General features: G+C 37.4%; 1 protein-coding gene across 1 annotated transcript in view; it reads right to left on the reverse strand.

Moving 5' to 3' along the window:
* Nucleotides 1–4331: 4331 nt before the first annotated feature.
* SLCO1A2 (solute carrier organic anion transporter family member 1A2) overlaps nucleotides 4332–15732 on the reverse strand; it is a 14850-nt gene continuing 3449 nt past the window's right edge. Inside the window, exons 6-15 of the mRNA XM_010713592.3 lie at nucleotides 14687–14857; nucleotides 14300–14398; nucleotides 13574–13804; nucleotides 11267–11431; nucleotides 9205–9400; nucleotides 8345–8510; nucleotides 7468–7652; nucleotides 6865–6929; nucleotides 5633–5750; nucleotides 4332–4746 (exon numbers count right to left, since the gene is read on the reverse strand). Coding sequence (XP_010711894.2) covers nucleotides 4599–4746; nucleotides 5633–5750; nucleotides 6865–6929; nucleotides 7468–7652; nucleotides 8345–8510; nucleotides 9205–9400; nucleotides 11267–11431; nucleotides 13574–13804; nucleotides 14300–14398; nucleotides 14687–14857 — 1544 coding nt within the window. The 3' untranslated portion in view covers nucleotides 4332–4598. The remainder of the gene's footprint in view (nucleotides 4747–5632; nucleotides 5751–6864; nucleotides 6930–7467; nucleotides 7653–8344; nucleotides 8511–9204; nucleotides 9401–11266; nucleotides 11432–13573; nucleotides 13805–14299; nucleotides 14399–14686; nucleotides 14858–15732) is intronic.

The raw sequence follows: 15732 nt of genomic DNA on the forward strand, positions 1-15732 counted from the left end.
GTTTAAATCCCTTATAACCAATCTTATGGCACTGCTTCCCCGAACAAAGCAAGAGAGAGGCAATTACCTGGTAATTTCTCACATTCTCAAAGAAGTCCTAAACACAATGAAAGTTTAAAATCCTAACCAGCATTAACTGGGAACACTTTATACCTAATTAAGAATGGAATAAACTAACACTAATTCTGTAGAAATGAAAAAGCAAGGGTAACCAAGAACCTGCTGCTGGATATATCTGGTTTTTATCATGTGACCAAATTTAAATAAAATAAAAAGTAATTTAGAGTTTTTATGTTCCAAATCACACCTCAAGTGTGATCAGAGTGTTCCTCTCTCCACCCCCACAGACTGAATTAGTTCTAGGTTCTGTGAGGTTTACCTGTATTAAAAGAATCTGTAGGGAGGAGCTATCTGCCAAAACTCAACCTGAGATAGAAAGAATGAAGAAGCAACCTACCATTTGCTGTAGATTAAATGTCTGAAAAAAGAAAGTGAACTGCCAGCAAGATTTATCCAAAACTGTAATGCTCATATATTCAGAAGCAATGCATGTTAACATACTGTGTTTGCATCACAAACACAAAGCTAACATTCATATCATAAATTGGAAGGCCATGTCCTCAACAAAATTACTGTGCAAGGATGCAGCTTTGGTTACCACACCTCTCTTATTCGCATCAATTAAAACCAACTTGCCAGGTAACATTTTTACCTTCTAAATGAGAAACTTTTTCTACAAAAAAAAATAATATATATATATATATATATATATATATAGCTTCAATAGAATACATCAATAGCAATTTTAAATTGTGTTTAAATAAGAGGTTTCAATTCTTACAAGACAGAAATAACGGGGAGACAATCAAGTTTATACAGACAAAATTTTCCAAAATATATATAAAACTTAATAATGTCTTGTAAAATGCTGACACTTGGAGATAAAATAGCTGACAAAATTAAAAGCTGATGTAGAAGTAATAATGTCAGTATGAAAAAAAAAAAATTAATAACCCAATAGCATACCCTGCACAAGCACAAAGGTGTGCTTTAGCTGATGTTTTTCAGTGACACTGGCAACTTTGTGGTTTCTTCTTTAGAAATGTCAGCTGAGCACCCAGTTGTGATCCAAAAGATAAAAGCAGTGGAACATCAGGAATTACAAAAGGCATTGAGTGCAAAATGCTAGACAAACAGATGATATGCATACAATTTCCATACTGTTGTCTCTAAAATATCTCCAAGTTGCATTGGTCATAGTGCCAGAAAAACATCAATTGTATGTTTTTCAGAGTCTAGCAGCATCGATAGCCAGCACCTTGTCTTCCACCTGATGGGTTTTAAGGACAAAATTCACCTCATAGGCACTCTTCACTGATCTGAAACTTTCCATTTTCCCAGTTCCCAGGCACTTGGAAAAGAAACATACTGCCTATTTTCATTAATTTGGTATGAGACTCAAAATTTCATATGCTACTATTTTATAAAAAACAACAAGACAAAACAAAATTGCAAACAAAAGTTAACTTCACACAGCTTCTTATTGGCATTATTGTCATTTTTGGCTTGTGTTATCCACAGTGCCCAAACTTACAAGCACAAGGTATATATACCATCTGTGTTCCTATTGCAGCCCACAGAGTAAGTGGCTTCTGTTCAGAGGTGCATCACAACGACAGCTGGGGGTCAGTCTTTAAATCTCCAACATCACCTACTTAAACAATAATTCTTAATGAGGCCATTCATTTTTATATCAAACACACACAAATATGCTTCCTGAACTGAGGTCAGCATGCTCAGAACTTGGAAGGATCAAGCCTAAGTTTTGGATTTACAATTGAAGGAATAGCTCCAGGAATATTCTTCTAACCTCTCGATCTAATCCTAGGAATATTTGTTATACAAGACAGTATGTCATAAAGGTTTTCTTACAGTTACTTTGGAACGTCCTGTACTCTCCATTTCCTGGTTTTGCCCTGCAGAAGTGATGCTTCCACCTTTCGCTTAATCCAAGAAACCTCTCTGCCATGCCATCACTCAACAAGCATCTGCTGTGCTGATAAACAGATCGAATAGCAGGCTAGTGATTTCAAAGCACCCGGGGAGGGTGGCCTGTAACACTGCCACATTATCAGGCAAATGAACTGGAACAATTAAAAGGAAAATAAATGCATGTACTGAAAGACTAAATTGGAGACTTTCTTATCTGCTTCTTTCCATTTCAAAGCAGTGAGTTAACTAGGCCTGACTCTTTGACAGCAGTCCATTTCAGTGGCACAGGTTTGTCTACCTAACAAGGCCCTTTTGTTTGCTACAGCTGTGAAACCTCAGTGCACTGTATCTTTCCAGTTTCCCAGGTCACCTTGGCACTAATCCATGCCAATGACTGCAAAATACCTCTAACTGCAGATTTGAGGGAATATAATGCCCAATACAAGTTGAATTATGGCTTTCAGTGAATTCCCCAGGGCAGCAAGAGCAAAGCTTAAAATCAGCTGTGCTCAAGAGGCCTCTGAAAGTCCTGGGCATAACCAAGGTCTACACTCTTTGCTCTGTCACAAACTGCATCACATTTTTCTTTTTCATTTCATTCCCCTTCCTCAGGTTACCCTGTTGGGGTTGTCCAGTTCAGAGGACTGAGAGAAATCTTATTGCTCTCTGTGGTTCCCTGAGAAGGGGATGTAGAGGGACGTTCCAGGCTCTGCTCCTGGTACTGATGATAGGAGGGGAACAGTACAAAGCTGCCCCGCAACACGATCAGACTGCACATAGGGGAAAATGTTCTTTACTGTGAGGGCAGTCAAACAGTAGAACAGGCTCCCCAGAGAGATGGTTGATGCTCAATGACTAAGAGGTACTTGGATAATACTAGCTTTTGGCTAGCGCTGAAATGCAATTGGATTTAATGTGTTAAATCCCTTCCAGATGAACTCTCCTCTCCTCTCCTCTCCTCTCCTCTCTTCTCCTCTTCCACTCCACCCCACTTCTCTTCCATTCCACCCCACTCCTTTTCAGCTCCATTAGTTGGATGCAGATAGGAGCTGTGACCAATCTTTCCAAAATAATTAATTGTAAGAAAGTAGTACATTTGAAAAAACTTTAAACTCTGGAGATAAACTCCTGCTCTATGGAAATAAATTGGTCTTCTGTTTTTAATTCTGTGAGGGACAGGTGAAATTCCAAGCAATACACACATAGTGTTAATAAGATATCCCAAGGCAAAACAGAATATAAACTAATATAAATACTTTGAGAAAATGTACTTCCTGCTATTCTATGGCTTAAGAAGGTCCCAGATAGATAAAATGGCAGTGAACCCTTGTCACATAGGCTAAATGGGCAGGAAACATTTGCAACTATTGGAGTTTTAGTGTATGGTATAGACCAATTGGTCTACAGCATAGAATACATATCAAGAAACCCCCTTCATGCCTTATGCAGTAGAGAATAATAGTCAGGGCTGGGTTGTTGGTTTTTGTTTTTTTTTTGCTTGTTTGTTTGGTTTGGTTGGTTGATTTGTTTTTTTGGGCTTCCAGCAGCTGTAATCAAATGGCTTAAGAAGCTCTTTCTTGGCTGTCTGCAGACAGACCTAAGGTCCTCTGCACTGGACCAAACATTCAGCTAAACACATTGTACTCAACCAAATATACACATAGTGTGACATATGCCCTGCAACAAGGTCTTCCGAATGGGTTTACTCTTGAGATTTTTAAGATAACTCAGGGCAATGGCTTGCTGATGCTAAACACCAAATGGGTACTACATTCATTATAGCATCTGATCTGACAGAAATAAAAGTTGAACAAAGACAACTACTGCTTTATATCATTCAGGTAATAATTTAACTAGACATGAGAAGGTATGAGATTTAGCTTACATCAGCATGATGGGCAAAATACTTTATCATTTTTTACTCCCTACGTACAAGTTATCTAGTAGAGTGAATGCAACTGAAGTGACAAATCCTGGTAACTTTTCCTTGTCCATGCTCTATGCAAAACTTAAAATATCACCGTAGTACAGAATTTTTTTTAATTGTTTTTTATTTGTATTTGTTGTTATTACTGCAGCACATGACATAAACTAAGTTCCCAGTATATTGACGGCCTATACTGTGTAGAATACCATACAGTTCTTGCTTGAAAAGACTGACAAGTTCATGAAAAACTCAGGCCCAATAAAGCTTCACATCTTGTCCACAGTCAACAAGAGAGATTGTGGCAGAAGCCATTGAAGAATTCCAGGACAAAATCTAGCATCACTGGAGTCAGTTGCAAAACTCTCACTACCTTCAGCAAAACCAGGATTGAAACTGTATGCTTCTGCTTTGTACTCCTTTGCTCAGATGAATCAAATCTGGCATTTTGTCATATTTCTACTCTTTGTACCTTTGCACCAAACACATTTTTCCTGTAACTCCTGTTTATGAACTGATAATAATATGAGAATATAATTAGGGTGTAACTTTGTGAAAATTTAATAATCTCTGTCCAGAAGTTCACTAATTAAAATAAGAAATCTTTTACAAAGATACGTCCAAAATTTACATTGTGAGGTTTTTTCACAATATATCCTGCATTGAAATGCTATCTCAATGCTTATTGTCCTTTATCCTGCAATTCTACTGGTGCATTTAATGAGACATTCCTTTCAGATGTAAGTTGCTTCTTTAAAATAAAGAGAGTTATTAAACCTGGGATAAAGGACATTCCACGTAACAATGCTGGCAGGCCAAGGTAGATCCACCTGAAATAAAAGATGCACTTTGTGAAATATGAGTATTCATGAAAAAATAGCTAAATTGGTCAGCATATGTCTTATTGTGATAATTGCCCAGATGCTCTAAAGCTGGTGCCCTGATCCTGGATCTCAAGAAAGATGAACCAGTACTATAAAAAAGAATATATCAGTGTCAGTGAAGTGGCTATTTATATCACTGAGTTTCAGGCAACTAATTTAACTAGATAAGTCAGCCACTTTGTCTCCTTACAGCTTTCTCTGTAGGGAAAAAGAGACCTGAAAACGGCAGCTTCGATAGGAGTAAAACTTCTGGGTAGTCATGTGTTAGCCTTCTTTCAAAACCAACCTCTCTACACAGTATTATACGGAACCAGTCTGGGACATTAGTTGAACAATTCCCGCAGTGCTTCCTGAAGGTCTAAAAAAGGTATGAAATGTAGTTGTTTAGATCAAATTCCAACTTGTGTAACTATATAACATCTAAATTTCCCCTAGAAGTGAATTCAACTATTATTTCAACTCTTTTGTTGTGTTGTTTTTTTTTCAAATATACAGTATAAAAAGACAATAAATGTCTGACATTTTTCCCACAAGAGTTTACTGCTTTTAGGTCTTTCCATCAGAATTCAGCATTTTTAGGTGTGTTCTCCTGAAAGATTGTGAATGAATGAATGTAATTATGGTTCCAGAAAATTCCTGGCTAACGGACATTCCAGCATCTATGACAAAGGCTGGCTGCAGTCAACAAATGAAGCCAACACCAAAGAAATGTGTTTTGTCAAATTTATAACGCAGTTTGACTACTAGAAAAATAAGGAGAGCACATAATTGAACCTATATGCATTTAATAATACAGCAAGGAGGAGAAAATAGTATGAAGTAGAAAATATACCTGTATTTGACTATGTCATATATCCTACACGCTCCTTCTCCACCACAAGACTTAGTACCCCATTTCATGCATGTAGTATCTATCAAAGCTCCAAAAAAGATGGGAGATGGAATTCCAGCTAGAAAGGATATTAGCAATGTTTTAGTGAATAGCATTTTTTTTCTGATTAGCATATGCACCAAAGATCCTACACTGTTTCTTATCTACTCCATCTGCCCTGTCATCTTCCAGTATAAACCACGTTTTCTATATTCCTTATTTTCCCTTTTCTTCCTTATTCACCTATCTTGAACAAAAGATTATATTTCCTCTTGCATGTTTACCAGTATATTCATTAAAATATGGACTGTGACTAACAACAAAACTCAGTATTTTCTCTCATCAGTGAACATAATTGTAGTGTTCAGTGAACACTTGGTAAGAGCAAAAAAATATAGATGACTTTCAGATGAGTGCCAGATCTAGACAGCCTATTCCCCAGTATATGAAGGCCGCTCTGAAAACAATACCTCCTGTTTTATTCTGTTGGCCCACAATGCTAGAGCTGGATGCTGGTGGTATGGCAGTAGAGGCTGAACCTTCCCACCAGTATTCCCTTAGATTTTATTGCTGTGTGACCGATGGCAGCAGAGGGGCAGTCTGACAAAATGGCGTCTGACATGGAAGTGCATGAAGCAACGGTGTGTCACTGAATTCTTCCATGTGGAAAAAATGACACCCATTGACATTCACTGTCTCCTCATGAACATTTATAGAGTGCAGAGTGGATGTGAGCACAGTGAGGTGGTGATCAGTACATTTCAGCAATGGTGACAGATGTGAAATGTGAAAGACAAGTCATGTTCCAAATGGCTATGCAGATGTTTATGAGCATGGTATGCAGGCTCTTGTTCATCACTGGTGAAAATGCATAGTTAACAGTGATGACTATGTTGAAAAACAGGGTTTTGTATTTGAGAATTTGCTCTATCACTGTTACTGTATTCTTTGGATCTGTTGTACTTTCCATGGAAATATATAGGAGGCACTACTTTTGGAACTATCTGTGTAAATAAATGACTGTTCTCATTTTCAATGTTGCCTACATCCATAAAAAAGAAAAAACATTTCCTGTTCAAAGGCACTGTGTACTAAAGTATATTCCTGTGTCATGCTCTTATGGGTCCTGGTGTGATTCATATAGCTGCTGCAGATCTAACTATGCTTTGGAAGTGTGTTAGAGCTTTTCTTACCAAATACTCTTGCAGCTAATTCATGGACACCCACTCCAAATGACTTTTCTTCAGGCTTTAGAGACCTGTATTGTAATTATATTGTAAATAGATGAACAGAGGTGACCTTAAAAATATAAATACTTCAATTTTTTTTTCTTTACTCTTCAATCAAAACCTTCATCGCATTAAATCAAAATCATTCTTATTAGACGAGAGTTTGAAAGAGTTCATTATATTCATTAGGTGAAATTCCTTAACTAGGACTGCCAAATCACAAAAGGAAAAGCCATTTTCTCAGTATCGTTCACTTGGACAGAAGCCAGCATGAAGTCCCAGAATGTACAGTGGCTTTATCAACAACATGTTGAAATAATCAATAAAGAAATTGGTATTACACATCCCTACATTCATTCAGGGTACAGCTGATAGCCAAAAGTAACATCAGTGTAAAACTGACCAAATTTAGCACAATACTAAACCTTAATAAAGCACAGAAATGACATAATAGCTTTCTTTTCTTCCTCCCTCCATGCACAAACCAAAAACTTTAATTTCCTGGGGGTATGTGATTAAGAGTAAAAAGTCCTGTCAGTTTTCTAAGGTAAGGACATTATACTGTACCTTATTAAGACCATGAACCCAGGCATTGCTGCTAAGGAAAAAATGAAGCTGCCAACTAATTGCAGTATTAAAAAATATTGAAGCATCTTGTCACAGTTTTTTCCTTTGTCACATTGGCCCAGAACTGCAGAGGCATTTTGAAATGGAAATTCTGAGGCTGCAACACAGGTGCAATTTTCAAATACCTGCCAAAAGAGTGTTTGAATCACGCAGACTTGTCAAAACTCACACATTGAGAATAACATTCATGCATTTGGCACCTAGCTCACTCTTCCTGCTCCTGAATATTTTGCACGCGTGCAGCACTGTGCTGTGGCCTCTTAATCAGTCTGCCAAGCACAGGTCCAACTTGTGGTGTGTGGGATTAGAGGCAGGGAGGGAGCTGTGTTATATTTACATAGCTGGCACTGCACTTCTTCAAGAATGCCATGATCAAATGAGCTATTATATTTCTATAACTGCCTGCTTACATGGCTCTTCCACTGCCATTAGATCTGATTCTCTTTTTCATAATCAGTCTTTTTAATTTATAGGAGAAAAGGGAGAATTAAATTCATGCTATAGACTTTAATTTTGAACAAAATGTTCTTGTGCACTCAAGATTCCAATTTGCCATACTTTGAAAACAATTTCTCACACTATTTTAAGATCCCTTCAGTTGTAAAAAAAAAAAAAGGACTCTTCTTCACTATATTCTTTAATTTACATTTAATATAATTTTCATATTCTATTTGGAATTTCTGATTCTATCCAATGAACTTGTCCGATCTACTTATTACCTTACAAATCCAAGTAAAAGTACATCCCCTTATACTGATACGGCTATTTCTCACTTACTGTGTTTCATAGCTACAGCATAATAGAACTGATGCTTTACCACATTTTTTCCAGTTCCTGTTGAGGCCTTACACCCAGCCAGACAAGATGATACATAAGTGATTCCATTGTTCGCACAAACTGGGTCCCATACTTTAAGTGTGCAATTACAATCTCTGTTGCAGTCAGCAAGTAGAGTATTTTCTGCATATGACAATTGATCTATTCTGAAATACATTTAGAAGATGAGGAAATATTTTAGTTATGAAATAACTATAGTAACCCTTTGAAGTTGTATTCTGTTTTGCTATTATTCTATTCTAGCTTGAGGGTTGAACCAAGATACACAATCCTACATACTTCTGTCCTGGACTCTGAATACAGAATTATGCCTTTCTGTCTTTCTACTGGCTGTTATTTCATATTTTGTTAGTCACAGTATATCATATTACATTATATTATGCTACCTATTAATAGTTGGACATGCATAAGCTATAAATTTTTTCTCATCTGTGACATGTATGTTCTTGATTGTCTCTAAGTATTAAATAAAAGTGCATGTTCATTTTCCAGAGACATGACTCACCCATAATGATTAATAGCAGGCTTCAAATCAAGAAACTGCAGGTAAGATACCCTCTTACAATTTGTTAGAAATAGAAGTCCAGTTAAGTTAAAGAAAGATATTTTTTCCCTCTGTAATTCTGAAACTGCATTTGATGTATTTGATTTGACAAACATCTTTATTTAACCTGCTGTTACTTTGCTTGAATGTATAATGAAATTAATTAAAGAATTAATTTGAATGTGCTGCTGTATGAGAGTGGAAACTAAAATGTACCTGGCTCTGTTTCTCAAAACTGTGGAGTCCCTGGCTAATTCTTGGCAAGAAAAATCCAGGTTGGACCTCAAAGAACATACCCTTCATAGGAAACCGTTAGGCCAGCAACTGGTGAAGTGTCACAGATAGTCCAAAAGGCAGTAAAATATAGAAGGTAATCCAGAAAAGTTACCCAACATGCTATATGTGCAGCCTGGTAGGTATTTATCTTGAATTTCTTCATAAATAAGCCTCCAAAAAAGTACCCAAGGCATATAATTGGTATGTTGTAAACACCTATTTTAAAAGTAAAACATCCGTGTTAAAATAAAGAAGGAGAACATCAAAGCTACTTGTAAAGGGTGACTGTTTTGCAATGACTCATATAGCTCCTGTGACTGAGTAGTTTAACTAAAGTCGGAAATGATGCTCTACTTGTTCTCTTGCATGCCCAAAACGTCTATGGAAGTTAACAGCAGCTGTGAACTGCTAGGAGAGCTGGAGGGTAGGACTAAAATGATTCAATGGAAAATTGCTGTCTGCAGTTGCAATGTAATTTCAACACACATACAAAACAGGGTTTTGGTACAGCATTCCTAATTGTGAGAGAAACCCAGTGGGAGCAGGTCTTGAAGCACGCTGAGCATCATGGAAAGAAGGAACAGACATTAAATTTCTGTAGGAGATTGTTGAATGTGCTCTCACTCTTCTCAGCTGTTAGATACCTTAATAAGGAAAATAGTGACTGAAGGACATTCAGGAACTAGTTTTACATCATCACCATATGGTTTTGTTGGCATTTCTCTAGGCAATGTTGGTTCTCTAACAATCCTTGACTGCCAGTGGGCATGGAGGATGTGAGGAAAGGGGAAGACTATTGAATGTGACAGAAGATTCTCTCAAAGTATTGTGTACTTTACAGAAAGCAGCTTGTCTTTAAAAAAAAAATCCAACAATGTAATGTCAGTGCAAAAAAGAAAGTATGATATTTACATGCCTTTGAACTAACAATTTCAAAACACTGGCAACAGAGAATTATAGTAATGCTCATAAAGTCCGGGACATTCAGTGTTCCTGGGATTAAAGAAATTATGTGGCTGCTGTGGAGATAAGTACTGAGTTAAGGAACAGAAGTATGGCTAGATGTATTTTAAGATTTTCCTTCTATGGTGATTCAATAAATTCTAATCTAATTAAGCCAGAGCAGTTACACATGAGAACACTGAGAATTTAAGAATTGAAAAAGAGGAGCTATAAGAAGGCTCTGACACTTTCAGGGTATTTGCTTTGTGCCACAACTACTTGCCATTACTATTTCCAAATGTACACTGCCTTCTTGTCCCTGCTCATATAAAAAAAAAGACAAGCTCATAAAGAGACATAAAAAGACATTTGGTCAGTGCTTTCTTCCCATGGAGTTCTGCATGTGAAAGAGGACCTATTGGTTTCAGAAGGCTCAAGAACATTTGAAGAGTAGAGATGGGAAAGTGTTGAAGATCACGGGCAATTTTAACTACACATACATTCAACCCATCTGTGTCTTACGAGTGTTAAGAGTGTTGTTTCCATGAACATGAAGTATACCCTCTACTTTAAAGAATTACTTTTAAGCAAAGATGATGTAAGCATTGGTCTCCTACACATTCTTAATGTGAATTAAAATAACCTCTCTGAAATCAGGGGTTTAAGTTTTACATCAGCTGAACTTTCATAGAATCACAGAATCACAAGGTTGGAAAGGACCCACAAGATCATCTAGTCTAAGCATCCTCCTATCACCATTACTACCACTAAGCTACTAAACCATATCTCGTAGCTCCTCATCCAGCCTCTTGAACAGTAGAATCATAGAATCACAAGGTCGGAAAGGACTTACAAGATCATCTTTCTGGCACAATTCAACTGATAGAAAGGGGATTATTAAATTCTTGAAAGAAAAGTAGGAGATTCTTAGCAGAAAATGCATGGCTATTTAAAAATGTTTTGTAGTGTGGAATCTGTCATTTATAGAAGCGTTTTCCCTTGTGTATACGTGTGCATACACACATTAATATACATACATGTATATACATGTGTATATATATATGTATGTATGTATGTATGTATGTATGTATACAGAGAGTTTTAACAGAGATATGGTAGAACAGAATGAAGCAACTTTACCAATTAAAAAGATGGCATCTGATGCAGATTTTCCGAATTGCTGTTCCAGATATTTAGGCATGAAGGATATCATGCCAAGGAAGGCGCTGAACTGTAGCACACTTATAACTATAAATAACATATAAACTGGGTTGCGAAGTAAAGCCTTGAGGAATGGGAAGAAATCTGAAATGAAATAATGTAACAAGTTAGCATGATGCTTTATGAAACAAATAATACATTGTTCAGTGTTGCTAAGAGGAAAAAGAGAGGACGGTGGTTCTTAGCTGGATCAGAATAATTCTTGTGCTTTGCCAGACACCATATCTCAAAGATTTATTGGTTAGTTCAGGCTACCCTCACATGTTTCTTCTCCACAGAGATAGCCTCTGATATACTTATCCCCAGTAAGGCTACTGCTTATGAAAATCATAGTGATAATTTGATCATGAAAGTTTCAGGAGACTTTCAGCTTTTCAGTGTCTGAACTTTGCACTTGTGGACTGACAGCAGCAGCTACTCCACTACCTTTCCTACTACTTAGCTCATGCCCTAAAGCATCCACCAAAATCCTTTTTCTGCACCTGCCAGGCAAAGGGAGTACAAAGAGGGAGGGGTGCAAATACACTAGGCACCTGTGATTACATGCACAAGACACGTGATTACAGAATCACAGAATCACAGGATCACAGAATGGCCAGGGTTGGAAGGGACCTCAAGGATCATGAATCTCCAACCCCTGCCACCAGGCAGGGCCGACCCAAACCCTTCCCACCAATTTCCAAATAACCTTAGGAACCCAAGGTTGGCCCACGAAGGCCCCCACTCCAACCCTGGCCTTGAACACCTCTAGGATAGGGCATCCACAACCTCTCTGGGCAGCCTGTTCCAGCACCTCACCACTCTCTCTGTAAAGAACTTCCCCCTGACATCCAACCTAAATCTCCCCTCCCTCAACTTAAAACCATTTCCCCTTGTCCTGCAGTTATTAACCCTTTCAAAGAGTTGATTCCCCTCCTGTTTGTAGGCTCCCTTTAGGTACTGGAAGGCTGCAATGAGGTAACCCCGCAGCTTTCTTTTCTCCAGGCTGAACAAGCCTGGCTCCCTCAGAGCCAGTCTTCAGAGGGGAAGTGCTCCAGCCCCCTGATCATCTTTGTGGCTGTCCTCTGGACCCTCTCCAACAGCTCTCTGTCTTTCTTGTACTGGGTGCTCCAGACCTAGACACAGTACTCCAGTCACAAGAGCAGAGTAGAGGGGGACAGTCACCTTCCTGTCCCTGCTGGCCACCTCTCTTTTGATGTAGCCTAGGATACCATTTGCCTTCCGAGCCACCAGGGCACATTGCTGGTTCATGTTAAGTTTTTCATCTATGAAGACCCCCAGGTCCTTCTCCGCAGGGCTGCTCTCAAGGACCACTCAGTTATTACAACTATTAGCAGTGTGGCAGAAAAGGCCTGAAAAGGGAAGTGCCTGCAGTTATTCCCATCAAATGCTCAAAGTCTGCATTTTCTAGTCTTCAGCTAAGTAAAACACTGAGAAACTATACTTGTAATGTCTTTTCTATGTGCAATGTCTATTAATTATTGAAACAAGAAAATATACAAAAAAAAATAATCTTTTTCTAATGTTCTCTATTAGCTAATGTGCTGAGCTGACATCAGAAAACTACAGGAAAACATGAACTTCTGTACAACAATGATAGTTCATCTATGCACTTATATTTTCAACTAGCACGAAAATATAAGATTTTTAAAAACAGCTTCCTGCAGATATATGGTTTCCCAGGTTTATAGATCAGAAAAACGACAGATGTGAACATTGCTAACAGTAGAATGAATAAATGTAAATGAAATAGATTTTTGTTTAACAGTCATTAAATGTTTATGAGACTCTTAAGCACCTGTCTATTCCCTTTGTGGCGTTAAGTTGGACTCAAGAAATGCACAAGCCTTGTGCTGCTTTCCAGCTTTGCTACCCAGAGAATGTGAGGTACAAGCATCTAATATCTGCAACTGGTCCAAAGCTCACTGAGGTGTAGTATTCTTAACCAGATTTCAGTGCATTAATCCCAGCAGGAAGAAAAACTACAAATCTATATGCATCTGAAGTGCCGCAGGGAGAAAGGGGTGAATTCAGATCCTGAATCTATGAAACCTTCTGCCTCTGTGAAGAGACATTCTAAATGCTTGCTCAAATTCTTTGTACTACAGAGAGTAGAAAATTATAGTATGCATTTCATACCTTGGACATATTTGTTTTTTAAAAAACGCATATTGCTCACACCTTAAGGACAAAACTAAGACAAAAATAGAAGATGGTATAACGTGCCTTTAGCAATTTCATACATGGTCTGTTTGGTTTCCTTTTGTTCATTTTCTTCCAGTAGTACTCCTTCCTTTTTACATGCCTCAGACTCATTTGTTTCCCCTTCTTTCACAAGTGACCTGGGCAAAAACCAGAAAGGTAGTCCTGCAAGAAAATTCACTAATGCACAAATCAAAATGCCCAGCCACCATGCTCCAACCCAGCGGACATCAGTAGGTGTTATAGTTAGCTCCCCTAAAAAAGAAACAAACAAAAAAAAGCAATGGCATCTCAGTTAGTTTATAAATAATTTTTCTTTCATTTTTTGTTTTTCTGATCACCTCTGATGTAATTTGTTAAAAGCACTTTAAACATTTAAACTGAAACTGATAAAAGAGAACAAATATTCTCCAAACTTCTACTTATTCATCTAGCAAATTTCATCATTTCAACCGTTTGTGCTAAATTAATTTTAGCCTTTTCCTATCTAAACCTAGATGATGCCATCATTCATCAAATAATTTATTTGCAGATTCATTCGTGTATGTGTGAACTCAGGGCTTTTATTGGATTGAATATCACATTGGCTTTTTCTGTTCTAAAAGAAATACCAGCAAGTTAAAATGAATACACTTCATATTTGAAGTTAATTCAGAACTTCATATTGCTGGTTGATAGACCATTATGCCAACTGATTTACATAAAAGATTTTATATATTCAGTGTAAGATTTTACATATTAATCCATCACCTGCATCTACAGATTCCAGATCAACAAACAGTTTTGCACAGAATGATGCCAACAAGAAACCAAGAAAGGGGCCAATTACTGTTGCAGTATGTAGACAACCTAGAATATGAAAGGAGAAAACATACAAAATCAAAACACAGACATAAATATTTTCTTGAAATAATTCTAGATGCTTAGGATAGCTTTACTGAATGAACATTTAGAGCAAAAAATGACATTATTTCAACAAATAATTAAATTGCAAGTTCTACACTACTACTGTTTCAATTCAATTTAATTCAAACTGCATTGTTTAAATGCGGTAATGTCTTTCTTCTCTCTTCTTCACTTTTGTTTACTTTCACGTTTGTTTGGGGAAAGGGAATTAGCATGATAAGATAGGTTTACCCTGGTAGAAAGGTGAATTCTCTGTTTTGGCAAAATCCTCCAAATATGAAATGCCTAAAGGCATGATGGGAGTTTCACCCATTCCTCGTATTAAGTTTCCAACCATCACAAATATCCACAGCAATGACCCAGGCTCCTTTTCACACTCTGTGAATAGAATAAGAAGCCAGAATTAATGCTTTGATTCTACCAGTTACATTCCAGATATGCAGACAAACAACTGACTGACAGTTTAAACTGTGATTAGTAGATCAGTCCTGTAAAATATGGATATAAATAGTTGCTATACTATTCTGGAGCAAAAAGCTCCAGAATAAAAAGAAGCTATTGCACTTGGTGGAGTAGAGTTCAAATCCCTTCTGTTTCCGTGCCAAATCTTGTCTAAACACCTGTTGGTCCAGTCACTGCATAAACTAGGATTCTTCCTGTACTCCTCTCCCTCATCAAAGCTACCATTTCTCTAGCAGTTGAAAGAAAAATACCCCTGAACAACAGTGATATAGTGATAAATTTATCTTGTCTTACAGATGAAGGCCTTAACATCCTTTTCTGTTTCAAGATTAGTGCTAACTTGCCGTAGAGTGAAGCAGGTCTCCAGAAATTTGATGCAATGCAAGGAAAGCCTTGGACTGGCAAAAATAATTTATATTTGCTAGGTAAAACTGCTATTTTTACCTTACACTAATATTATGCCATATGTTTTCATATCAAATTAAACAGCAACATGGACACTTATACCTACATTTTTCATCTAGAAAAAAGCCATTTTTAAAAGGTTTTCTTGCCAGTTCATAGCGTGTCTCTGCATGTATCAATTTACTATGGTCAAGCTGCTGAGATCTCATATGGGACGTGTTTAGGATACTGGAAATAAAACACTTTGTTTCAACTTTTTTAATAAAAAAATAATAAATTGCTAGAATTGATTTCTTAAATAAGAACAGTTTACTTCAAAAGAGAAGGGAAGGGAAGGGAAGGGAGGGAGGAGGAGGAGGAGGATCTGAGACTGCAGGCACGACAGGGGGATAGGGTTGTTTTTTTTTTTT

This window comes from Meleagris gallopavo, chromosome 1, assembly GCF_000146605.3.
Source record: "Meleagris gallopavo isolate NT-WF06-2002-E0010 breed Aviagen turkey brand Nicholas breeding stock chromosome 1, Turkey_5.1, whole genome shotgun sequence".
NCBI lineage: Eukaryota > Metazoa > Chordata > Aves > Galliformes > Phasianidae > Meleagris > Meleagris gallopavo.